Source organism: Poecile atricapillus, chromosome 6 (genome assembly GCF_030490865.1).
Source record: "Poecile atricapillus isolate bPoeAtr1 chromosome 6, bPoeAtr1.hap1, whole genome shotgun sequence".
Classification (NCBI taxonomy): Eukaryota; Metazoa; Chordata; class Aves; order Passeriformes; family Paridae; genus Poecile; species Poecile atricapillus.
In genome coordinates this window covers 10,686,530-10,713,800 of record NC_081254.1, presented here as the reverse complement: position 1 = coordinate 10,713,800, position 27,271 = coordinate 10,686,530, and the positions used below count along the sequence as shown (strand labels likewise).

Sequence of the window (27,271 nt, the reverse complement as noted above, 5' to 3'; positions counted from 1 at the left end):
CCAGCCAGAGGGAAGTGAACAAACATTTCATCTGCTGTAGTTAAGTGGATTTGATAGGGTTGGTGGCAAGAACCTCACCAGAATCCCTCTGTATTCACAGCAATTTTGTCTTGAAATACCTCATGTTTGAAAACAGCCTTTCTCTTGTTAATATCAGATGTGTCTTTTTAAATATTTCATTGGATTTTCTTTTGTTATGTTTAATTTGTGCTGTGTTTTTCAGTGTCTGTGTAGCACCTCAGGCGTGTTGGCAGGAGGCATGTACGAATGAGCATGATAAAAAATAATTATTGTGATTAAAGGCCTGTGAGCAAAAACTTCAATCATTAAATAACTAGATTAAGTGCCTCCATAAAAACAAAGGCTTAAAAAGAGTGTGAGAAAGATGCAAGAACTCAAAACTTTTTTTCCTTTCCAGAACATTCCCTATCTGGAGCACAGGGGTGCAGTTTCCTGGGAAATGCTCTGTGCAGCAGGGCAGCAGTGCTTAGGGGCACAGCTTGCCAGCATTTGCCTTCAGGCTCTGTTCAGGACAAGGCACTGGGCTGCTGCCAGTGCTCCAGCTCTCATTGTTTGTCTTTTCATTTCACTCCTATTGATGGTGCTGCCGGGAAAGCCACAGAGTCTGGAGCCTTTTGAAAAGCTTTCTGAATGTTGGCATATGCCGTTCAAGCACGGCTTAAAATGGATCCTAATTACTCCTCTAATTGAACAAGCAGGCAAGCATCTAAGTGCAAATATTTCCCAGGGACATTTTTCGGAGAAAAATGAGAATGCACAGCTGAAACTCAAGCTTGCATTCCATGTCTCCAGTTTCCATTAGAAATGTGGCATAGATTGGAGATCAGTGGCAAACCAAGAGATTTGTGATTCCACACCTCTCCAGCTTGACTTTTGAGAGACCTATATCATAACATCTCTTCATTTGTTCTGGTTACTGAAAAGTTCCATGACTGAGGTAGGTTGAGGCATTAAAATTCAGATGCATGCACAGTTTAGAGAAGGAAATGATTTGGATATAACATTAGCAAATTCTGCCATCTGTGCAGGTAATAAAATCTTTATTATTTTTTTCTTTTGCTTTGAAAGAACAAAAATCTAGCAAGAGTAGCAGCCCTCAGGACAGCCCATCAAAATGTACAAGGATTGGTTTAAATCTGATATTTGATATGCAGACTCTCCTCGGCTCGGGCTGAGTCACCTTTTGGGTCAGATTGTCTCATATTAATATAGGTTATTCCACAGAGTAGCTGTATGCTTTCTGCATGCATAAATCCCACCGGCCCCTGACTTACACCTTCCTTGTTGTAGGATGAGGTTTCATTTTTATTACATGGATAGCACCTGTGACTTATTTTGTCAGGTTATATTTTCTATTTGACTCCTAAGGGATAAACAATACATAACACTGTAATAGAAGATTTTTGCTCAATAGGATACTTAGATTTCTATTACTTTTTCTCTAAAGAAGCTGATTTAATGTCTTATATGAACTGATAATACCATCTAATATAGCAAGATATTAAAAAAGCAAAATAATTATTACTACAGCAAATCAAACAGAAAGGGCCTTAAAGCTTCATACATCTCCTAATGGCTCAATCCATCATTTCTAAAGACAAAACAGGAGGAAGAAGAAAAACTCCATAGAGAATTCTCTTTTGGAAATAATTCTGTGTCTGAATCATTAAGAGGTTGGCCAATGGGGAGATTTTTTCACGTTTACAGGCAGATATCTTAATGATATTGTGAAGTGAAGCAGCTTCCTGCAAATCAAACCAAACCCCCTTTAAAATAATGTGTATTTTATATTATTTATCTGTACTGCTCAGAGTCATTAGTGTAACAGTGGGTCCTATTATAAAAGTCATGCAGGTTCTGTTACAGGGTAATATAGTGACTATTACTACATAGGTTTCCAAATTGCCAGAAAATCTCTCTGGGACCATTCCTGAAGCCAGAACAAGTAAATTGTATTCACAAAACTAACACTAGTTAGTAGACACTTAATCACAGTAACTTCATTCCTGCGAAACCATGAGATGAAATTGAAAGTCACTGTTCTCTCTTATATGAAAGAGAAGTTGTACCTGTCTTTTTAATTACTATCATGTCAAACAGGGCATACATAGGCTTCCAACTATACTAATCTCTTGAAATATTTTGGGAACTGCTTCATTTGTTCATGTAAAAAAACTCTCTTCTCACCTTGCACAATTCCTCACCAACATTCCCACATGAGCAGCGGTTCTGTCATTTTTGTGCCATGAGGGTTCAGCATTAGATTTTCTCACCCTAACAGCAATTTTCCCATCTTCTGCTCTGGACAGTGGAACTTCAGTCAAGGGATGACACAAATCGCTTTCTGCAGTGACAAATCATGAAAACTAAGTTTATTGATGTGAGGATTTATGCTTGCTTCTTTATTCTTTTTATCTCGTGCATTTGCACAATTCCCATATATTTATAGTATGTATAGTCAGCTAGTTCAATGGCTGCTACTCTTTAAATTGAAAGAGAATAATTTTGGTTTTCTAGGTCCTGGAAGAGATCTTGCAGAACCTTTTGCAGCTTCTTATAATTTCTTTTAATAGTTCCTCATGCTAAGATAGTTTGCATCTGCGTCTTTGATATGGTATCTTTCAGGAATTGCCAGCCCTTTTGTATCCTTTATCCTTTAAAGCACCACCCCAAGAGACTTTCTCCTCTAGTTCTTGACACTTGTTGAGTCTGGTCTTTTGAAATGTATTATTTTTATGTTGTTAATCTTGTTTGGGTTTTTTTCTGCCACAGGATATTAAACTCCAACATCTTACAAGCACTTTTAATCTGGATACTTTTCTCTTTGACATTTCCATTTAAATCTATCAGATCTAAAATAGCCACTCCCCTCATAAATGTCTCCATGATAGAAAAGCATTCATTCTCACACCAGACACTCTTAACACCTTAACTGATATATAGGATGATATTTCATCTGCTGAAAAAAAGTTGTTCTAATACATTCTAAAATATTTATCGACCGTCTTGACATGAAGTGGAAATCTGTAAACTTGCCATTTAAAGAAAGGCTTTAAAAATTGAGTATCTTTATAAGGAGACTTAGAAACTATTCCTGATGATGTAAAAATAAACCCAAAACAAACTCACGAACCAAACAAAGCAAAAAAACCAAAAACATAACCAAAACAGCAAAAACTTTTTAATCAATGCTGGTTATGGATGTTTTGGGGAGAAAGGAACTTATTTTCCTTGGGAACTAAGATGCAGTTTATTACCATGAGTGCTATCCTCTTGGTTCTTATATTGCAAAATATTTTCTGGAGAAAACTAAAACTTTTCTGGATTAGTACTGTGTTGCTAAGAGAAGGATTGCATGTGTTCTTTCAATTTCCTGGGCTCATCTGCCTTACTGAGCAACATTCTCTTCTTCTGCACATGTGATATAATACAGGATATAATACACACTTTATGATATAATACAGGAGTGTTTCCAGACTCATCTGGAGAAGAGGGAGAGAATGGTGTTGCCTCAGAAAAGCTGTTTTGATACAGCTGACAAAGTTTGTTGCATTACAAGAAATGTAACAGGCATTGAAGTTGTTTGCCTTCTAAACCATTAAAACCAGCCTGAGAGAATGTGCCACTGATTTAATTTAATTGATTTATGAATAGTCATGTCTATCTAGAAAAGAATAGAAAACCATCAGTCAGAATGGGGTGGATGTTAAATACTGTGTTTCTTACATATGGCAATAATGCAATTTCCAAGCTCATAATTCAAGGTATAAAATTAGGCTACTCAATAAACTAATTAATCTCAATATAATGAGCAGCCAGTTGTTTTTGATGTGCTTTTCTGGTGCTTTTTAGTATGAGGTTCAGTATTCAGAGAGCCTTGTGTTCAGGGTGAGGAGAAAGAGAGAGCAAAGGGTAAGGTCTCTCTTCTTGGTTCTCTTCCTGTACATCAGGATGAGATGGGAAGTGCACCATGAACCATGAACATGAGTTCAGTCTGGGTCCTGTGAGAAACAGGCATGTGGGCCTTCAGTCTGAAATATGCATATGTAATGTATGCACTTTAGACATCAATAATAACTGATGAATGCTATATGTGCTTTCAGTATTAATGAAGAGCCCTATATTTTGATTTCCCAGGGGTATGCAGCAATCAAGGTGCCTCTTCAGAGCCCCCCTGTTTTCTTCTCTTCTTTCTGTCAGCAGTGATAGCTTCTGCTTTGCTCCCTGTGGTAAGGGGAGGGTTTGAAGCTCTTTTCCAGCATCACGTTGTATCTTTGACAGATCTGAATTCATACAGCCCCTCTACCCCAGCTATGAGACTGCAGACATGCAGGACTCCTGATAAATCAAAACTTAATTGTGTAGGACTTTACTCCACACTGGAATTTCATGGACTTTAATGATATCCTAACAGTCATTGTATAAAGTACCACTAACCCCAAGTAAAGGCTTTCTAAACCAGCACCAAGAAGCCAAGCTTATCTCTTGCCCACTCCATTTAATTAAAAAGCTACTCTTTGTCATCTGAGCGCGAAACAGAATGGCAGCATTATCAGTACTTAGAACAGCAGTGGAAAAGGAAGAAAGCAATTTCTTCCTTCTCAATCCTAATCATTAATCTTCATTAGGATTTTTAGCTTCTGAATGTGAGCGGTAGAAGACATCAGCCTAGCAAACAATTTAAAGTTCATCTGCATATATAACAGGTAGTTTGTTATTTTCATTACAGGTAAAAGCATGTGTCAGTTGCCAGATGTGCTTGATTCAGACAATATGATTTTCATGCCAACTTTATGATATGTTTGATTTAGGTGAAGTGACTAAAATCTCCTGTTGGGACTGAGGTGCTGTTAAACACCAGCTGCAGTTTTTATTTTAATTAATAATTTAAGGAGTAGAATACCTTGCCTTAATTAACATGTTAACTCTTTGAGCTACTCAGAGTAAGGCCACAATGGCAAAGTGGTTTAAAAGTAAAGGAACAAAATGCTCAAAGGAAGTCCAAACAGGAGTATACTTTCCTCCAAACATGCTCTTGAGTTGTTTTCACCTTTTCTTTGCATTTTAATTTTTTTCTCACTGTTGAATGGAATATGGAGTATAAAGGGTCGAGGATTACCCAGATTTTTTTAGCAGAACTGATTATTCTGGCTTTGTAGGGTGAACAGCAACTGCTCGTAACTGGTCTGAATCCTGTTCCAGACTTTTAACTGAATCTGCCAGTGTTGTACAGATGTGCTGTTGTGCCAAATCTTTCCTTGATCTGTTCTGAAAATCTGCACAGTCATGTAGCAGTTTAAATGTGGATCTGAGCATACAAATTAAAGCTCCAGACTTGGAAAACCTGGGCCTGTGTCTTAAAAGAGACTCTAATGTGTTAAATACTCTGAGTGTCTCTTTGTCAGTCTGATGCTTTTCATTGTTATATTGCAAAATGGGCAATATCTCAAGGTTATTAAGTTTTTAAGATATAGAAAAATGGGGTGGTGAAGAGGGTTATGCAATAATAAATGCTCAGCCATGAGAGAAACTTCATCCAGGGATTCCAAGCCATGGGGCCCCAGTGGATCCAGCTTTGAGATGAAAATGCTCAGAAAGTAGTTTCCATTGCTATCACTATTAATGAAATAGTTTATTACGCTATTTTTTGATTTTGAAAACATTTCAAGCAAAACAATCATAACTTCTTCTGTAAGGACCATCATGGTTTCTTTCCAATGAAATTCAGAAATTCAGAATTCAGAATGGGACATCCAGAAAGAAAAAATAAAGTACAAATAAGTTAATGAAAAAAAATCAGCAATCTAAGTGACTCACACTTTTATTGTCTGGGGGAGCAATTTATTTGGAGAGGAGAAGGGTTGGAAGTATAGTTAGAAACACTGGACAGGCAATCAGGAGATGTTTAGCCTATTTCTAGCTGTTTAACAGATTTCTTTATGTGCAGTGCTGGAGCAGAGCCAGTGTCAGCTCTAGGCAAAATGAACTTTTAGGATCCAGTGACAAGTCAAGTCACACTCACACAGATCACTGCAGATGATTGGAGTTGCTGAGGTGGTCCTGAGGGCATAATTTAGAAAGAGCAGTGGATAGGAATACCCAGAGGTTTAATTTTGTTTACAGAAGAACCTGTTTTACTGATTATGATGAGAATCCAGTTTGATTTTTGGATCCAAATTTGAGTCTCACAGCCGGAAATAATGTTAAGTCCTTTTTTGAAAATGGGCATGTTTCCTAAATAAACTGCTGGGAGACACTAGGAACTTCTGTGAGCAATGGGACACAGCCTACTTGTATGGTGTTTTGTCCTACATCCTCCACACTTTGACTTCATCAAAAGTGCTGCAGATTGTTCTGAGATGCGTAAAAAGTGGAATTTCAAGTGCTGGTAATTGACTGTAATTTTGCTGCATCTCAGACTCTTAGTACACACACAAAGCCTCCAAATATTTTGCCAATACAATATGTGTAAATAGTGATTAATTACTACTAAAATCATAAACATGACAGTGTATCATTTATTAGTGGCTTGACTATCTTTGCATTTCAGTGGGTTTACATTCTGTTTGTTCCCTTCTTTTAAAATTCAATCATGCGGTAGCTCTGCGGGAACAGAGCCCCAGTGAAAACACTCAGTCTGCAGGGAAGCCAGTGCTATGTCAGGAGTGAAGAAAACAGTTTAGTTTAGTTTACTTGTCTTTCCCTTTACATGTAGGAACAGAGGCTACTGGAAGTCGTTTGAAAGAAATGAAATCAGTTTGGAGGCTGTACGAGTTCAGTGCTTCTAGTGCTTTGTGTATGTATTATTTGGCTATTTTGTATTTCATTTTTCTTACTTGTTTGTATTTTTGTCTCCAATCCTGGGAACCTTGAGCATGTGCTTTTGTGTGCATGACTAGTTTCACTGATCTCAGCAGTACTGCTCTATGCATTGAGTCTGCTAGGTAGCCTACAAAAGGAGTTTCTTCGGGGACAATAGAAGAGAAAGGGTCCTGATGCTGCACTGGTGGGTGACAGAACTGTTGCCATCACACGTGGCATACAGGATGTGCAGCAAACCCCTTCCTCCTGGGGCAAAAACAAAGCTGGCTTTAGTGTCCTCTCCCTAGAACTGAATGTTACATTTTACTTTTGGTTGCACCTAATTTAGGGCAGCGAGTCCCAGTCCAGTCAGAGACTCAGAGATGCCACCACACTGGCAGCAGTGACCATTATAATCATGAAAAAAGCTGCTGCAGTGCCATTACCTGCTGAGGAGTTCAATCACTATTTGTTTTAACTATAGGAAGAGTAGGTGGTTGACATGGCAACATGTTCTGTGACACATGTCAATTGATTGGTTTTGCCACTGGAGGAAAGTCCCTGCTTCTTTGAAATCCTGTGTATCAGCTGTTCCTTCCCCACTGGTGAGGACAAGAGCGACAAATCTCTGTCTGTCTGCACTGTTTGTCTTCTGCTGTCAATTGGAAAGGTTCAGTCCTGGTGTGAAGGGGCTGCAAATCCACTGATTCAGTGTAGTTTAATCTGTCAATACTTAGGGCTTCCCTTGTAGAAACTCCCATGAGGTTTCTTCTGTTAAGGCTTTTGTTTAAAGTGGATAGTATTTTTCATGGAGAGCAGATAAAATGACTTTTATATGAATTAGTGCAGAACTTGACCCAGAAAAGTGTATCCAAAGCATGCAAGTACTGCTGCTGATCTCTACTGGAATAGCTCTGTTGCTGAAGTTAAAATTTTCCTTAGAGTATTTGGTGAAGAAACACGTTGCTCTGCACATCACTGCAATGGGACAGAATTATGAGCATTTAAAGTGACTTGCAGTGAAATGGAACAATGCAGAATTTGATCACGTCATTACAGAGAAGTTGACAATTTAAGGATTGATATAAGAGCTCAGTTAATTATTCATAATTTCAAAGAAAATCTGAGATGCCCAAATTAAGATCAAGGACCCAGTTCTTCTGAAGTCTAAGGTTATAAGAAGTGGAGATAAACTTGTTTTCTTTTTAATTCTCTCTACCAAGGGTACTGCCATTCTAAGAATACCTTGAACAGTTTTACTGGTCCCACTAAGAATAATCTTTAAAATATCCCATCTTATAGTTTTTGTATGTCCAGTTTAACACACACTAATAACATTCCTATATGTACCTGGAACAAACATTGAAAAGCTACCAAAACATGCCATACTACTTTTTTTTTTTAAGTATATTTACTTTTTAGACTTGTAGGTGCTAAAGATAGGTCAATACTAATGTTACCTCATTGTTCAGGCAATATATCTTGCTTTCTTGTGCAGCTGAAGGCTAATGAAATATCAGTTGCACTAATGTTTAAAGACACTAACTGCTATACTCTTCCATTTTTAAGTGGGCTTGTGCTTTCTTAACTTGCATTTAGCAACACAGTGAAACTCTTCATGCAAGTCTGAGCCAATGAGACTATCATCCCCTAGTGGTACTTTATATCCATAACAGAGGGAGTTATTTTTTTTTCCAGCTCTTCAGCCAGTTAAACTGTTCATCTTGGGTAGACCAGCTCTAGAGAATGTCCTTTTGTGAAAGTTTAAACTCAGTTTTGGATGACTGAAGACAAGCTTTACCCTACCCACTCAAATTTTACTTAAAACTGGAGCTCCAAAGATTGTTCATTTGTGAAAAATGGAATGAGGCTCAAATCCTTTGCCTTGCAGACTCATAAATGGATATAAAAATTAATCAGGACTCAGATCAGGACTGAGGTTCTGAATGGTAAGATCTGCTCATGTAGACATTCTCTGTACCACCACAGTACCGTTTCAACCTTGATTCAGCTTTGCAGACTTTTCTCTTGGGGGACATCTAAAAATGAGATTCTGATCTGGCAATGCTTGCTTGGCTTCCAAGTTCAACAACAACTAACACCATTTGCTTATTTGTCCTCATTGTCATAGAAAATTCTCCCTTGGAGGGAGGAATTCTCAGCAATTTTAGGTCTCAAAATTCTGCACTTTTCTGCAGTTCACAGTAGGCAGAATTCTCTTTCAATTTGTTGCTTTCCACTGGGTATAACTTTATCCAATAAATCTCCTTTCAGATAGGATTTTATGTTCTAGGTTTCAGCTCATAGGTGTTTCTTAGGCTTACAGTGGTGGTATAAGCTTTTCAAATCAGTTCAGATACTTCTATTTTTACTTTGAAGTTTACGGGGTTTGCCATTTTTCCAGTGTATAAAACACATATTTCCCTTTTACATAATTGTGTGGAGAAAACAGCTCTTGTTAGGGACTGAACTTATATTTAATTCCGAAGATGTAATAAATTACTAACTTTTGGATGAAGAAAGTTTAAAGGAAAATAAATTAGCCTCAAGGCATTTAAAGATAGAAATTTAGGACTTGCACTATACATTTTATGTATGCATTTTTAAGACTTCATTTAGGCAGAGCAGCTTAAAAAGTCTCATCATCTTTGAGACACTTTATCGTGATGGCAGCCATCACCTAGAATATTTTGCTGCATTGAGCAAAAGTCTCAGGGTCACTACAAAAAAATAAAAATTCACTCTTTTTTTTTTTTTTTTTTGAAATAACAGGAACATGTTTTTCTTTTGAAAAATACTTTGATCACATCTGATGATCCAGGTGCCTCCAGCTGAGTTAATTGATCAGCAGTTACCTCAAAGCACCTGGTGTCAAGTTTAGTCTGTCACTTATTATTCATCCAGAAGTCTTGGGCATATAGCAGCAACAGAGTAAAATAAACCCATACTGGCAGCATATTTTTAGTCTGTATATCTACAGCTACACAAGGCTTTTCCAAGTAAGAAAACATCTCCAAAAAGTGGATCTTAACCAATATTTTTATTGTGGCAAATATATATATATATTTTTTATTTAAATATATATATATATTTATTATAATAAATATAATAATTAATTATAAATGCTAATACCACTATTGCTTGTCTGTGTCCTCTGCAGCATTTGTTTTATGTCAATAAGTTTCAACAAACAAACCAAGCAGAGAACCCAGTCTTCAGTTGACTCTGCATGAAGTAATTGCAGTTCCACTGAGAATATATATCAATTGTTGTGTTCATGTAGCAGGCATAAATATGGACATTAAATATTTTGTCTGGTAATACAGGTTTAAAAGACATTTTTCTTTAGATTGACTTCAGATACATTTACTTAAATCAATTGGTTTACATGTACTTGTCAATTATAACAATCACACCATGGATGTATTTATTTACAAATTGCAGTTATGCTCCTGTAAGTTGGGGACATTGGCTTTTTCTGGTTTACTGGCTTTAATCACACTTACAAAGAGCCTTCAATGGCTTGTGAGATCCAATAACTGAGGTGGTAAGGTTAATGGGGCATCATGTTGTGCTGCACATTTTTGTTGCAAATTATTTTGAATATTAAATGCATTAAATCTTTGTCATAGGAAAGTGAGAAAAGGACTTGAGTGGGTAAAGGAGATGGGTCCAGCTAACAGCTGGTTGCACAAATAAAGCTTAAGAACAATGACAGCAGCTGCCTTTAGACAATGACACAACTGTAAGATACAGACAGCATCTGAAATGTAGCAGTGAGTGATTTTGTCTGGCAAAAGCAAATTTGAGGGAATTAAAGTAACGGTTTTGATTACTATGCTTGTGATTATCTTGCTTCACCCTGTAAAAAGTAGGAGATAATTCATTTCCATCCAGTATTGTTTATGAATTTGCCCATGCCCACCATGCCCAAATCTTCTGAGTGCTTCTCTAGCCATGGAGGTGCTGAGCATCACCTCCAATTCCAGTGCAGAATAACAGCAGAGGTGGTTTTTTTATACAGAGTTAGAAGTGCGTCTGAGAGCGCTCCCTGTCGGGATAATTCCTGAGCTAGGTTTTTGGCTAAGTGATTCAAATCATCAGTGAAGAAATACTTAGAACACACAATATTCCACATTTTCCCACAACACAGGGAAACATGACTCCAAGGAAATGCTGCCAGCTAAAGGGCTTACCTCACTCCCACACCCAGGCCAGTGCTGTGCTTCCCTCCCTGCACCTGTATGCTTGTCTGTTTATTGCAAGCACTTGATTTAAACCCCACATTTGTTCTCTCTGCCCTGTGATGCTTAGAGAATTGAACAAACTGTGCTGCTCGTAAAGCAACATGTACTGTGCTTTTGTGCAGTACTGATTGTCAATAAAATGTAATTTAGCTAAAATAAAAATACTGATTGCCAATAAAGTGCAATTTAGCTAAAACAAAGTGCACATTTCTTAGTAAAAGCTTCCATGGCAATAAAGGAAAACAGAAAATACTGATAATATTAAAATTGCAAGTTTAATTTTTTTTTTAACTATCCAAACCCTCATGATCAAACTTTCAAACAGAATAATGCTATCAGCAGTAGGCATTTGTAAAGTTGTTACCAGCTGAAACCTATGTTAAAGTATATTAGTTATTTCTGTTATATTTCTGCACCTGTCCTTCTACCAAACATGCTTTCCTACTCACACCAAAATCTCTACACTAAACCTGATGGGAAAGGATTGCCACAGAAGACCTTCCTGTGTATATTGAATGGCTTTCTTTGCCCTATAGGCAGAAATATGTCTTGTAACTGCTAGATCATCCATTCCTGGGCTTTAAGCAATTTCCTGGGATATGATGAAACTTACTTTAGAAAATAAAGACTAAATGTAGCATGTAATCATGTAGATCAAGACTGGAGGAAAAACGGTTCCATAGAATGTACAGGAAACATTTAGGGGAGCAGAATAAACCTTTCAGGATTGTTAAAGAAAGAAATAAAATCTGAACAAATTCTCCCACTTTTCATTAGCATTTTGAATCTTCAGTAGCATCCAGGATGTTTGTTTAGTACTTTATCAATTGTCATATACAGAGCTAGAGAAAAACAGGAAGTTTGGGGTTTGGTGGAACTCCTAGAGTTAGCCCAAATCCACAAGTGTACAATGTATATAGACAGAAACTGTTCACATAGTCTTACTTAAAGCTGCTTAACAGCTTAAAATGATAAAAAGTCCTTAACACAATTTAAGAACTTAAACCACTTACACTATTTGAAGCAGCTTGTGAGTTTGAAGAGTTTGGGGTGGGGGGCGTGCTGAGAGGCAGCCCTTGGAGCTGCAGCCTGGGGACAAGGCTACCACACCAGGAGTCCCAGAGGAGGACACCTCTTGCAGCTAAGCTTGGGAGGCCTGGGGGTGATGTGAAGGAGAAGAGGGAAGAACTTTCTACATATTCTTATGTGGCATTGTGTATATGCCCAGATTGCTTTGCTTTAAATAGCGTAGCAGGGAATCTTACAGGCATGTGAGGTGTCAAGAGTGGCATCTCCCCAGTGAAACAGGGAAGAGGGTGGCAGAAAAATATTGTCTATGACAAGTCTTCAACTGTGTAAAACAGCTTTGGCTCATGGGCCAAGGGAAGGCTCCTCAGGAGCATTGTGAAGAAATCTACACAAGCTGCAATCCAAAATGCTCTGCTTTTATGGCTTCAGGAGCTGAAGGTGTGGGGGAGGTGGCAAGAGTGGGCCTTTTAGATCTATTGATTGGGAAGGTTTTGTTTCTGAAAGATTGTTTTTGGGAAATAGAAATGGGGTGAGGCAGGGAGGGTTTCTTTAGTTTAACTGATGTCAAGCAATGTTTATTGGTTATATCAGAAACATGTTGTTAATATATGTAGTCACACGTTTATAAAGCATTTAAAAAAAGATGAGCCATTATTCATGGGATTCAGTTTGGTTCCTGCTGCTGTGTGTGGTCATCAGTGGTCGAATGTGTGTTGTATATTAGTATGCTCAGATGGAAAAATGGTGGCACCGCACAGAGGTGATACTTGAGAGCAAAGGAAGAAGGCACAGGAATGGGAATGAACATCTGAGAGGAAAAACAGCCAGGATGCTGCTTTTGATGGCAGTGATGTCACATTAAATGTTTTGAAGCTTGGGCTGGTTTTCATTGATGCAGGCAGTGATTTACACCTTTCAGTGCAGAAAAGGCTGTAAAACAGGAGTGAATTACATTTTGTACAATTTGAAAATAAATTGTGCATTCACAGTCACTCAGGGCGAGACCCATTTACACTTCCAGAGTGGTATATGATGAGTAAATGAAAGTTAGGCCTCTGTGTGAATGAAAAATGCCTGTTTTACCAGAGGCTGTGAAAAGACAGAGCAGGAGAGACTTAGTGGAAATTGGAAGCAAGATTTTATTTGTTTGTTTAAAACAGTAATACTGATTTGGAGTCAGATGGAGCATTGGTATAACTGCAAACTAATTCCACTGAATTTTGTGAGGTATTTCTGGTGAAGTTGATGGGGCTGGAAGTTTATATTTATAATCCAAGTTTTTCTTGTGTTCGGGTAAGTGTTTATCACTGGGGTGAAACAGAGCTTGGATGTAGTTAAAATCATATGTTCTCAGTACAATTAAATGAATACTTGGCTTTCCTTTAGACAAAGAATGAAATATGGAAATGTTACTTGGTGAGGGTAAGTGCTTTCTGACGAATAGCAGACATAAAAAGAAACCATTTAATTAATGAAATCTTGCTAATGTACTACATAATACTAATTTCTCAATATTGCTTTAATTTCAGAACATTTCAGGATCTGTCCAAACAAATGGATATATCTTATGGTACAGTCAGGGACTCAGCAGTGTATGAATACTTTAAAGCAAAAGGGACCAACCCTTTGGAGCAGGATAACACATTTGCTGAACTGTGGAGGACTATCAGTAAGAATAATGGGGCAGATAATTGCGTATCAAACCCTTCTGAAGGCATCAGGAAGGTAAGACTGGACTACAGGGGTTTTAATTTCATTTCTGTATTCATGTTGTTTCTATGTGTAGTTAATGTTAAATCACAGGAAAGAAATTACAGTCATTTTATGCCCCCCCCCCCCCCCCAATTCCTATATAAAGTTCCTTTTAATACCTCTATGGCATAATTTGGTGTCACTGTTCTCAATTTAAGTACTTCAGCTCTGCCTAAGTCTTCAGTATGTAAGTCCTTTGGATCTGGACATAAGGTTTCTCAGTTTTGTGGGAGCTTTGATAATGCCTTTTTGGATGTAATTCTTTGCATTATCCAGCACTGACTCCTGTCCTTTGCTCATTTGGGTTTGTTTTCTTTTTTCTGAGTTCAGGATTGGAAACATGAATAAGAATTAAGGGATCCACAGAATGCATACTCATTTCTCTTAAAACAGAAATTTAATGCAAGATTTTTATCTGTTTATTCCAGAAAATTTGAAAAATACATTCGCACGACACTGTTTTACCAAAATGTTATTTCTCTCAGATAAAAAAAAACTACATTTTTTTTGTGGAACAGAGAATTAATGTGGATTCAAGGACTGATGAATATCAGCTTAGGATGCTGCATCTTTGTTCTGAGTCCTGTGATAAAGAGTATTGGCCATTTGAAATGCCCACTTTCTCTCATAGACTGCCTCTCCCCTCTGCTCCCCCTCTTGAATCTCAACAAAACCAGGCAGTACCTTACATCAAACACATGTCCAGGAGTACATTATGCAGAAGGGATGCAGACATGCTGAAAGCCTTGATGTGCTGCTGCTTTAGTGAAAAGTGTCCTCTTCATCTGTCAATTGATTTTTTTCCTAAAACAAGTTAACAGCTTTTATTACCATAGTGAATGTCTGATCAGAGATACTCTTGTCAGTGAAACAGTAATTTACTAGTTCTTTATGCTTTTATAAATGGGACATAATAAAATGGTTTTGGCTTGAATTTCCTTTTTGTATTTTAAATTTTTGGAAAACTTTTCTGCACAGTCAGAGGGGCATTATCCAAAATCTACTGCTTTACAGTGCCATGAAGAGGATGAACACAAGTAATGCAAGCCATACCATTTCCCAGTTCAAATTTCTTTAGCAAAAGATTCCCAACTCTTTGCTCAATTTTTGGACAAAATCTTTATGTGGACACTCTTATGTCTTAGCCTACAAGTATTCAGTCAGAAGTTTGGATTGACCCTGCCCATCTCTCAGATGAGCCTCCCCAAAGCCCTCTGCCCTCAGCTCCAAAATTCTCTCTTCCTTGAAGAAAAGGTAGAGCTCTGGCAATAGCAGTCTGCAGTGGTTGTTTCTGGGTTTTGTTTTCCCTTAATCTGCTCAGCACTTTATGAAAATGAGGCCTCTTTTGAGATGTTTTGATAGCATTTGGAGAAGAAATAGAGACATTAAATACTTTCCTATGTACCCTAGCATTTTAGCCAATAATGTAACAGTTTACCTTAGAAAAATATACAGTATTTTACTCTTCTTTTTTCTAACATTCTTATGGCAGTGGATGCTCTTTATCCATGAAATTGTAAATACTCTTATTCTGTAAGCCTAGTGCATGCTGCCATTTATGATAGCTACATTTGCTAAGCCAGAAATGTAACTGTAGATTGGCAGGCAGTTGAGAATACCAATTATATTGTCTGTATGGAGCTGGCAGCTCCATCCTGTCTATGTGATAATAACTTTTTATACTAAGTTTGATTTCAGTGTTGTAGGGTGATTTTTATATAACTAGATCAGCTCATTCAATTAATGTCAACAACAACTAAATTTTACTTCAGTCCCCAAAGATGACCGAGGCCGCTATTTGATTAGACACCTACATAAATTGGCATTAATATTTTATAACATTGTCAACTAAACTATTGTGTTTACAGTTAAAGTGTCACTCTTCCTAGCTCATTGAACTCTCTGAATAAACAGACAAGTTTTCTATGTTAAGTATTATGGCTAGAAATTCTGAGTTTATTTCTAAAGAATTGATGTCAGCCAAGGAAATGAGAGTTTCCATCCGTAAACACGTACTGCTGCATGAAAGAGATGTAAATGTGCTTTACAAATGTATTTTGTAGGAAATGGGAACTCTAAATCTCTCTAGCATAAAAAGAATCATAAAACATTTTTCTGAATGAGGACTTGTCTGACACAATGCAAAAAAAGAGAAAGCTCACCACTATTCTTTCTTCCCTCCTTCTCCTTTCCATTTTCTTCAGACAGTATCACAGTTCAGCTGCAGTTACAAATAAAGCAATGCCACTTCAGTGTAAAACAGAGTGCTGGTTATTTATGCCACAGACAGAAATTTCAGGTGTTTCTCCCTATTCCATTTATCTTCCTCCATTTCATGGAGATTTTCCTACTCCCTTTGACTGTCTGAAAGCAAAGGGATGGCAGTGAAAGAAAGTCATGTGAGCTTAGGTGGCGTTGGCTGCCCTGGCAGAGATGTCCCTTCAGACACAGCAAGGTCCCTGCAGCCACAGTGACCATTTCCCTCCCATGGGCAAGGCACAGCTTTTGTAGCACTGGGAGAGGCTTGGAGAAGGCAGAAATGCACTGCAGTGTCACATAAGTGACAGGAGGACTCTTGAGAGCCGAGGGTGGTGGGGGCAAGGTTGCTTTTGCTGTATTCTCAAGATAGTTGAAAGTGGTCATTGAAGATGGCAAACCTCCTCCTCTTCAGCAGTACCTCTGCACAGCACAGGAGCAGAAACCTCACAAACCACCCGTCCATACAAAATGCTGTTTTCCACTTTGAGCTGTCTGGGACTGTCACAGATGAGGATTGACTAATGCTGTCAAAGGAAAGTTTCTACAGCCAGGATTTCAGTGAACTGTTTCCTTTACGTCCACTGGCAATTAGGATAATTATTGATTGCAGCAACAGACGTCATAACCTGTGTTTTTTATTTCCTTTGGTAGCACCCATTTTTGCTTTGAAAGAATGAAGTAATATGATCCCCATGTGATCCTGCATTTGCTATATATACAGATAGGAGAATTAAACTCATTATTGCATTTTATAATGCCCTGCTTTGGTTGAGATTATTTGTTCCCCCATCCAATCAATTTGGTGCCAAAATTTCTCAGAATTGTTTCTATTCTTCCTGTGTATCACTTTTGATCAAAAGTGATCAAAACCAAGTAGAGCACAAAATGATAATGCATCATTGATTTAGGCAATGGCACAGTAAGAATTTCTTCCTTCTCTTTTTTGTTTCCTTAATGATCACTGAACATTAAATCAGAGCGATCTTCTCTCTTCATTCTAATTTTGAGAAGTAATTTAAAAGTTCATTCAATACGATTTTTTAAAAACTACTTTGTCCACAATGAATTTTATATGGTGAATTGTGATTGCTCTCATAGAGCTTCATAAATTTCTCCATTTCTTGACCAATCAGCCTTTGACAGAAGAGGAAATGCTTCCTTAATCTTTAATCTATTGCATCCTGTAGTGGTTCCTTGATTATTTTAATATTTGAAACATTTCAACAAGATTAAATGGCTTGCTTTTCTTTTTATTTGAACTGTGTTGCTTCTTTTAAAGCGCTTTTATATAGATAATAAATGTTATCCAGCCGTGCTTTTGAACTGCTCCACTAAGGCCAATGTAAAGGTCACTTTTTGGTATTTCTGTGGTACCAGCCCTATAATGGGATCAGCTACACTCATGCTCTGTTCCAGCATTAAATTAATGATGCATTTTGCATTATTCTGGCACTTCTGACTTAAGTATGATAGCTTCTTCATAAGTTTCAGATAAATCACAGATATATCAGTGATTAATCTGGAATCAATCTTTTTCATGTTATTATTATTTCTTATCATGCTTTCTTTGAAGCAACATTGTTTAACCATCAGTAAGCCAGGACCCTTTGAACAATATTCCTCTATCTCCATCCACCCTGAAGAGTGACATTATGGGGTTGTTTACTGCATTCCTGGAATATTATTTTCTTTGTGGTCCTTGTCTTGTCTAGGAAGCAATCTTCTTTGGCATTTTAATATTTTTAGGATTATGAAGAAGAAATTTTTTTTTCAATATAATTGCCTAGGGGGTTCTTTTTTCTTAAATCTCTTAAACCAAAGATAAATCTGGTGTCCTTGATATAAGCCAAAGTAGTTGTTCTACCTAGGTGGAATAAATGAGTGCTGTTTTGGCTGACTTTCTGATAAAGAGGTTTTTGAAAGTTTAACTAAATTATTTTTGTTTTGTTGAGCAGCATGCCTGTATACTGAGAGTCACAGTAAGGCCATAGCAAAGGAGCAAAATATGAAGTACAAATAGAAGACTGAAATATAAATTTGAGCTCATTATTCTGTGTTTTTTCAGTAATTTTTTTATTTAAGCTATATCACCTGTTCTCAGCTGGTGTTTGCCACAGGCCCTTTTGCCAGTTTTCCTACATTCATGGCTTGGAAGTTAAGGGGCAGACATATGTGCACAGATGGAGTCTTTCATTAAAAAACAAAAAAAAAAGAAAAAAAAAAGGTTAAACTACATTTAAAATTGAGGTTGATTTTTCATTGAACATAAATGTCAATTTGATTTTATTTGGCTTTTACTGCTTGCCTAGCGAAGGAATATAAAAAGTCAGCCTACTTCAAACATACATACATGTATGTGTGCATTTACGTATCTTGTACATGTGTTTTTCAAAGTTTGACAGCTTTTCCTTAAATTGAACAAATGATACTGCTTAGCTGTCACAACAGATATTAACAGGGAAGTGAAGGATGCTGAATTTAGACAGTAACTAAACATTTTGTTATAAGAAAACTTTCCACGCAACAAACACACTAACAGTGTGAGGTCTTCACTCTTCAGGGAAGAAAATTTCATGAGTGGATGAAGTTTGGAAAGAACTAAGTCTTCCCTTAGAAAAAAGGGATCTTTGGAGATTTTGATTTTGGCCATCAGAGAGGGTGGGGATGCAGCCTTGCACCCAGGGTTTCTGGGAGTTGAAACATATGCACAAGCAAGAGTTTAAAAGTCAGATTCCTGATTATGCTAAAATGATCAGGCTGTCAGAGAAATAATGCTCTACAGATGTGATGACATTGGATAGACTGATTTATGTCATTAAAAATATGTAAAATAGACATGAAGAGATCTGACAGACTTAGTTTATTGACCATTTACAGTTTCAGGATGTTATTCAGGATAGCAGCACTACACGCACAAGAGAAGTAGACCTTTACAAATGATCTGCTGTCCAGCATTGAAAGTCAGTGTACAAAGCTCTTGTTATATAAGATAACATGGAGAAAACTGAGGATTGAAAAGCAGAATCAATAATGTGTTTTTTTAATTTAGCCAGTGCATTGTAATAGAAGTCTAATATTTGAGGAACATTGTGTTCCCCAAGTATTACTAAGAGGTATATGAGGAAAGTATTGTGTTGTCAGGGTTCTTTTCTAAACTGTAAATTTGAAAACATGATTTACTGATGAGTTTTGAAAGAACAGAAGATTAATACATCTCTTTAAACTGGACAAACCACCAAAAGAAACCCAAAAAACAAACAAAAACCCACCAACTTCAAAACCCCAAAACAAAACAAAAACAAAAACCCAAACCAAACAAAATAACAACAACAAAAAAAGAAGACAAAAATTCTACCAACCAACATAAAAATACCCAGAGAAATGTAAAAACACATTTTACCATCGTGACTTGGAACAAATCTTTGTGGGGTGTCTGATTTCTGTATATCCATCAGGCAGGACTTTCTTTTTTTCTTTAATATCATGGATTTTGAATACATTCTGTGTACAGTAACAAGTGCTGCTGGTTTTGATCCCGAGGACATATTTTTAATGCTGACAGTTTCCTATAATAGATAGCAAAATCCTATGTAATATTATTTACCATGGAACACAATATGGCTGAGTAATAAAAATGATATTTTCCTAGGATTCAGTGGACAGACTCTTCCACATCTTACCAAAGAGAAAGGATATAACATTTCTACTCTGTTTTAACCCAGAAGCAAATGAATTTGTGGATCTTTGATTGCCTCGATGCAGATTAAAGGGAAACAGGGAAAAGAGGTGGATAGCAGCAAGTACCTTACAGAAAGTCTAGTCAACATAATTTAAATCTTTGTTTCCCTGAATTCTGCCTCCTAGAAGATACCTCATCCATTTGATTCATTGTCATGTGTAAGCAACTGTAAGGGACTTTGGAAAGGTACACTTTATGTCAAACTATGGTGAAGTAAATTATCTTATTTACTCAACTGAGGAATCCAGTGTAATGAAATAACTGATGGAGTCTTACAAACTTACAGGTGAATCCAAAACTGAGCTTAGAAAAGAATTGGAAGGATGAACTAATTCTGTGCCAGAGCTGTAGCCATTTGCCAGGGGAGCTTTGTGAATCACTTCCCATAAATAAATACATACAGGACTTCAGCTACTTAAATATACTAGGTAACCAGTGGTTACTTTAACCAACAAAAAGGTATTTTATTTTACTTTACTGAATCCCTATCCAGATATGTTTCTTACATCTTATGTTAAATAAGGTGATTTACATTCATTATATACACGGTGTGCAGGCCTTGGTTTCAGTCCCAATTAAAGCTGGTATTTAAGGATATCTGCATGGATGTGTGTTAAAATACTATTTATCCCAAAACTGAGATAGTAGTAGATGCTTGTGAATCTTCTTGCCTGTGAAGGAAAGAGGGATCTCTTTCAGCTTAGTGTGTGCCTTTTGTTACAGGACTCTCAGAAGAGCTGTGTTTACTTGCAAGGGAAATTTGTTTGTTTATGTTTGTATGAGCAAAGCTGCAGATTTTGATGCCTGTGATGCTCATCACTTAATGCTCATACTATGCCACTCTTGTCACTTAAATGCATGGAACCAGTTGCATTCCATGTCTCCTACAAAATAAGCGTTGAATTTCATAATCTAAAGCAATGACTTTCATTTATAATTAATAACCTGTTACATAAACCTCACCTACACTTAAAGTTGGCTGTGTTATCCTATGTGCATCCTAAAAAATGGAAGATATTTTAGCAAGGTTTGAAGTAGGTGAGGTCCTGCTGGGAGAGAAGACTGTTAGAAATGTATTAAGATATTGAAGGTCTACATATTAACTGTGACCTAATGAAATACCTCCAAGGAATAGTGACAAGATCTGGATTTGTTTGCTGGCTTAGGTTTTGTCCTACCTAGAAATGCAGTTTAATTTAGACTGTGTTGTGTTCATGCTGTATTTACAGGCAAAGAAAGGAAATTATGCTTTCCTGTGGGATGTGACAGTGGTGGAATATGCTGCGCTGACAGATGATGAATGCTCTGTGACAGTCATTGGAAACAGCATCAGCAGCAAAGGCTATGGGATAGCACTCCAGCATGGAAGTCCCTACAGAGATCTTTTCTCCCAGAGGTAAACTGAAACAAAGCTTGTTTTATAGGATTTCTCTCTATAGCCAGCAACCGTTCACATTAATTTTGGCATTTAATTAATAAAAAACAATGACTACATGACAGCAGAGAGGTTATGAGTTCAGGCTCCAGCAAAGCTGCTGCTTCTTCTGCTCCATGTGCAGGGAGGAGGGGACTGGAGGTGATGTGTGGCCTCACACCCTTAGGCAGCAAAGCCTCTGGCAGAGAGGACCCATGTCCTCAGAGCATGGTGTGAGGTAGAGAGCTGGAGTTCATGCCACATTCTGCATTCTCTGAAGAAATGTGTTGCTCCCTGTAGTAAGCAAGCAGCAATGCCTTGTATTATCCTTTAGGCTGGAGGGACAGGTCAAAGACTCAAAATAGTGCATGGAAACAAGAGTTGCAGAGAATTGCTTGGGACTGACAAGACCAGGAGACTATAAAACTTTGCTGTTCAGTGATCTCTGGGTTATCAGCTGGGTATCACTTGTCCATGTGAATGTGTACCCTGAAATGAAGACACGCAGTTGTGCAGGCATGTGTGGCCTTAGCAGAAGGTGAGCGGGTGCTCTGCTCCAGGCAGGGAGCTGAAGCAAGATTGCCTCATCTTGTTCCTCCTTTATAAAAAGGAGCAAAACTCCTGCTGCAGAACTAGAGACAAAGCTGTCTCAGGCGAAAAGATTGTTAGTAAACAGCTAAAACAGTTATCAAACCAAACCCAAAATGAATCATTCATGCAGAGAAGGGACACTTCACAAGAGACAAAACAATGATTAATTAGCAACTGTTAACACAGTAATTCAGGCATTAAGTAACAGCATTGAAGTAAAATCCTTTTGAATAAACCACATTTGCTAAAGTAGATGAGTTGGTCGCTGCTTAAACAGATTTGTACTAAGTGGTGCACAAACAGTACCATGTTTAGCCTCACATATTTTTGGAATTATTGTAGGAGAGCAGCAGTGGAGTGGGTTGAGCTTTTCGCTAGTGGGACCAGCTGCTGCAGCTGAATGTAGCCAGACCAGGCATAACCCAACTGCTGTAGTGATTTCCCTTGGAAATGCTGTTTGCTTTGCAGTGGAATTTTTGACAGTCTCTTTTTTTCCTAAAGTTACCCAGTGGAGTTTACCTGCTGATGTGAGTAGAAAGAAATCTTGGTATAAGGAGTTTCAGATGAAGAATACAACATGCTGGTGGTGGAGGGGGATGGAGTTTTGAATTGTGGGATGGTAAACTTAAGAGCTGTGAAGCATAAGGGAAAGACAAAAAAACCTGTAAAAAAGTGTCATTGCAAATAATGCTTGTCTTTTGAAATTTCTGCAGGATCCTAGAGTTGCAAGAAAGTGGAGATTTGGATGTTCTTAAACAGAAGTGGTGGCCACGGATGGGACGCTGTGACCTGAATAGCCATACCAATGCACAGACAGATGGGAAGGCACTCAAGCTGCACAGTTTTGCAGGGGTTTTCTGCATTTTAGCAATAGGCCTTCTTCTTGCTTGCTTGGTGGCAGCATTGGAGTTGTGGTGGAACAGCAACCGTTGTCATCAAGAAACGCCGAAAGAGGTCCATAACTTTTATTCTTATCACAATTAAAAGTAGAAAACACAAAAGAAAGAGAGAGCAAGTGGAAGTTGTGGGATTTTAGGTGCTCTCATGCAATAAATTTGATTTATTTTGATTTGCCATACTAAGCTTTGCATATAACTTTTTGGGTGGTTGTTTCTAAGAAAATAAAAGCAAACAAACAAAAGTGTCTTTTGTGCACATGGAAGGTGCCAAACTGACAGCCCTGGAGACTAAAGTCCTCTATTTATTTGTAGAGCAGATACAGCATGGGCAGCAGCAGTGCAAACTTCCCCTCATTGCCCCACCAATGTGCCTCAGCCCTGACCTGGAGAGACCACCTTTAGGGGTAAGAGAGTGGTTCAGAAACATGTCCTCGGCCACTCTGCTGTGAGTGACGGGGAGGCCAGTCACGGGCACCCGGCTGTGCCATTTGTGGTGATGTTTTCTCTGATCTGAGCCCCCATCCACTGGCTGGGAGACCCATGTCCATCCTGCACAGGCTCTGCAGCTGCCAGACGGCTGGTGGCTGCTCTCCTTCATGGCTGACCTAGGCTGAGTTTGAAGAGGTACACAAGCAATTAAAAATAAATCAGCTGGTTAATAATTGAATAAGCCATATTGCCATGACACTGTTTAAATGCTTCCTTTCCTTTGAAGTCAGTTTTATTTCTAAAAGTAGGAGCCTCTGAGGAAGCTGACCTTCATATAGCAAGTTTTATCTAGGAAATTGTATCTGAGAAGTTCTTGGATTTGAAGTTTCCATGCACAGCAGCCAGCAGTAGTTAGCAATGCTAAGGTAGAATAATCTGTTCTCAGATCTGTCTTGCATGTAGCCTGTATTTGTTTACATAGATTAAATGTTTAACAAACTAACCTCTTGTAATTTTGGAGACATCGAGGCATTTGTAGGTGCTTTCATCTTGGAACAGATGCTTGTTACAAGCAAACAATAGCATGTGAGCTGTGCTACTACACTACAGCTGGAAAATAGTACATAGCCCACCAATTCTAATCTCTCTCAAGTTGCAGGAGCAGTAGACTAATTGACATACCTGTCACCTGTAAGCAATTTTGGAAAATTGGAAACCTGGTCTAGTGGATGGTGTCCCTGCCTGTGGCAGAGGGGTTGGAATTGGGGATTGCCAAGTTCTCTTCCAACCCAAAAAAGTTCTCTTCCATATCCTGTGATTTTGCCCTGCTGCCTGGTAGAAGTTGCTCCTGTTGTGACTCCAAAGGTTCCCCCGCAGAAGTGTTGCAACAGCCTGAAGCCCAGCAGTAGGTGTTGCACTGCACACTGTGAAATCCTGCAGGGCGAGGGCAGGGATGCTTTCCAAAGTCCTCATGCTGCGTGCACAAGCACTTATCTGGCCATAGTATGTGGTGTGTTCCCCTCTCTATGCTCAGGGACTTGCCTTGGTGTATCTTTGTAGAGTGAGATGACAATATGACCTAAAGGCAGTTTCATATAGCTAAGGTGAAGTAATTGGCTCTTTTTTTTGCAAGGAATTTGGAATACTCAGTTTCCATTGCTGAAAAAGGACCTGTCTTCCTGAGTTTAAATATTTTCTTTTTCACCCGTCCCCTTCCTTTCTTATTTTAATAACTTTAAGAAGGATTATTGCATATTTGTGCCTACCCCATCCCATCTTTCCTCCCTTTCCCATCCTTCTCCTCCTCTTTCCCTCCAGGCTGTTCTCAATGAAGATTGCTCTTGTGTGTCTATAGTGCTCTTTTGGCAGTTTCTTTGTCAAACATAGAATACTTTTAACCCTCTGTGTTTTAAAGTAAACTGAAGTTACTCCCATGGTAGAGCTGTGCTTGGGGAGAGCACGGTCTGTGGGGCTGGGCCTGCCCTTGGAGCAGATCTAGGCTGGGTTAGAGGCAAATTAAACTTAAACAGTGCATGGACAGGTTCCAGAAAGATCAGTGATGGGGTTGCTGCCAGGAGAGGGGAAACAGAGTCAGCAGGAGTCCTGGCACCGCAGGTGTAAAGGCTGGATGAGGAGGTGCATGTTCCCAGTGAGGGGGCACAGGGCTGGGCCGAGCCGGCTGGAGGAAGGTGTCCGGAGGGTATGCCAGGCAGGATGGGCTGGAATGAGGGGTCCCATGAAGGGGACAGCTGGGTGCAATGCCAGGCAGCCACATAGAGGCACCTTTGGGTCAATCAGAGCAGCCAGAGGGAAGGGTGATAGATGCCCAGAGCCAGGGACAAGCAGCATCCTCAGGAACCCTCTGCCTAGGACAATGGCCATGTTGCTCTGGCCCTGCTGCACACCCAGGGGTTGGGGGCTCTTGTCACAGTGACCACAACATCCACTCAACTAAATTAGTAAATGAATGTAGCAGTATTTCCTGGTAGATTAGTGGCCTGACGTACTTATGTACTACCAGTGAGGAGGGATTGAAGTGGGACATCTGATGGCTGCTGCAATTAAGGTAGGAAACCAAGTTTTGAAAGAGATGGTGAATATAGGTTGAAGGTTTTTGACGTGTTTAGAAGAACCAAGTTTCAAAACTATGGGAAGGACAGGATCCAGGGCTGAGGGGGTGTGGAGTCCTGGGTGCTCCTCTGTTTGAGCCAGGAGCAGTGGCTGAACCTGGCATAGGGCTGAGCCAAACCAAAAGCACAAGAAGGAGTGTGTTCAGGACAGCTCATTGCTAGCACTGTGCATTAACCAGCATTTCTACAGCAAGAGCTATAATGGCACAGCTACAGGATGAGTTGCATACACCAAACATTAAAAACTGCCTTTTAGCTGCTTCTGGTACTCCAGCCAAGTCATTAGTTCAGTAAGAGCTGCAAACTCAAGTGATGCTGCTGATTTTATTCTGCTTTTAGGAAGGCTTTGGCAAAACTCAAGTGTTGTGATATCACCTAAAAGTTGTGGGAACTGGGATGTCTCTCATCCACTTCCTTCTGTGAAGCAGAGCTTGTGGAGGGTCACAGAAAAGGCTAATTTTCTTGCAGTCTGAGGTAGGCTTTGATGTTGCCTATGAGGCGAAGAGAAAGTGGCAGCATTGGGCTTCTGTAACCCTTACCCTGTTAGGAGCTTTATAAATCCCTTGGAAAAAATTCTATTGGAACCAGAATTGAACAAGGAGTTCTCCTGACTTATGAAGCCCTTGTGTAGCATTCTCACTTTGACATGACCTACTTGGTTGGTTGTATCATGTCAACAATTGCCAACTCAAAAAAAAATAAATTTTGGGACAATGAATATACAACTACTGTGGCAGATTTATGACAGAGTTGGGTGGCGTGCAGCTTGCTGGAGAGAGAGAGAAAGCATTTTTTAGAGACTCTTACTTTTTATGTCGAGGGTCTGTGAAGTCTGTGGCTAGAAAAATGTGCATTGCCTTCATTGGCATTGGAGTAATATTTTCAGCTGACATTAAGGTGGTGTTTTTTGCCAGTTTGTTGTCTTTGCTTTTTCCATTTTGTATTCCTTAGGCTTTTTTGGAGGTTAGGCTGAACCAATACACTGATGTCCAAGGACTCAGATGTCTGCATGGTATAAATCACAGCTCTTAATTACACTGAGTGTGAAGAATGTAGGATTAACTATGAGATGAACAGAAGCCTGTCTTTTGAAACCCAACAACATTACTTGGATGTTTGTATTAACCTGAACTACATTTGTAGACTTCATAGGAAGAGTTATGTCAAGGAGATGCTGCTTCCAATTAGAATTTTTTTTTTACATTTTTCACATATGAAAAAACATAACCCCACAAAAATTATTAAAAAAATAGTATTGTTCCTATGCACTAAGTCAATTCACTAAGACAGTCCTCCAGGAAAGATGAATTACCTTTATTTTTCTGTGTTGCCATTGGTTCACAATTTTATCTTTCAAGGAATAGTGAAATTTCTTGCTAGAAGAGCAAACGCTGGGTTGGTCTTTTTCAGAATGTTGATACAAGATATTTTTATTCTATTTGATGGATATTTGTAAAAATGTTCCTAATGAGTCCTCATATACAAATTTTAATGTTTTCCCTATTTAATCCCTATCAGATCAGATTAACAAAAGAAAGATTAGCTCCAGCATCAGGAAAAAACACACTGCTGCAACACCATGCCACATTCTTCTATTAGGGCTCAAGTTTGCAATCTTTTCAAGATGGAAAATATCTGGTAATGTCAAAATTGCCTTATTACTTTCTAACTCAGAAAAACTTGCACTAGGTCATCTTTTTCCAAAGAGATATTCTGGAATTTGTAATCACCCTCTACTCATTGTTAGTACCCAACCATCCAATACCCACCATGAAATTGAGCCAGCTCATACATCTATCTCTGTGTTAAAATCTTGAATTTACACAGCTGCTGCTCAGCCTGAAATACTGATACCTAATCTTTTGACTTCAGAAAATTAGGGAGTTGTGAAAAATTAATATTTATTCTTGAGTTTTTGTTCAGTCGCTTTAAGTCCCTGTTAAATGACTCAGCAATCAGAT

At 38.5% G+C, this 27,271-nt stretch overlaps 1 protein-coding gene across 8 annotated transcripts in view; it reads left to right on the top strand.

Moving 5' to 3' along the window:
- GRID1 (glutamate ionotropic receptor delta type subunit 1) overlaps positions 1–27,271 on the top strand; it is a 545,782-nt gene that overhangs the window by 505,388 nt on the left and 13,123 nt on the right. For 7 of the 8 annotated variants that reach the window (XM_058841710.1, XM_058841711.1, XM_058841712.1 and 4 more), the window contains 3 exons: positions 13,628–13,823; positions 21,078–21,244; positions 22,567–22,807. In XM_058841710.1, the coding sequence (XP_058697693.1) occupies positions 13,628–13,823; positions 21,078–21,244; positions 22,567–22,807 (604 nt within the window). Of the gene's footprint in view, positions 1–13,627; positions 13,824–21,077; positions 21,245–22,566; positions 22,808–23,069; positions 23,157–27,271 lie in introns of all 8 variants that reach the window. The other variant, XM_058841715.1, reaches the window with a different exon arrangement.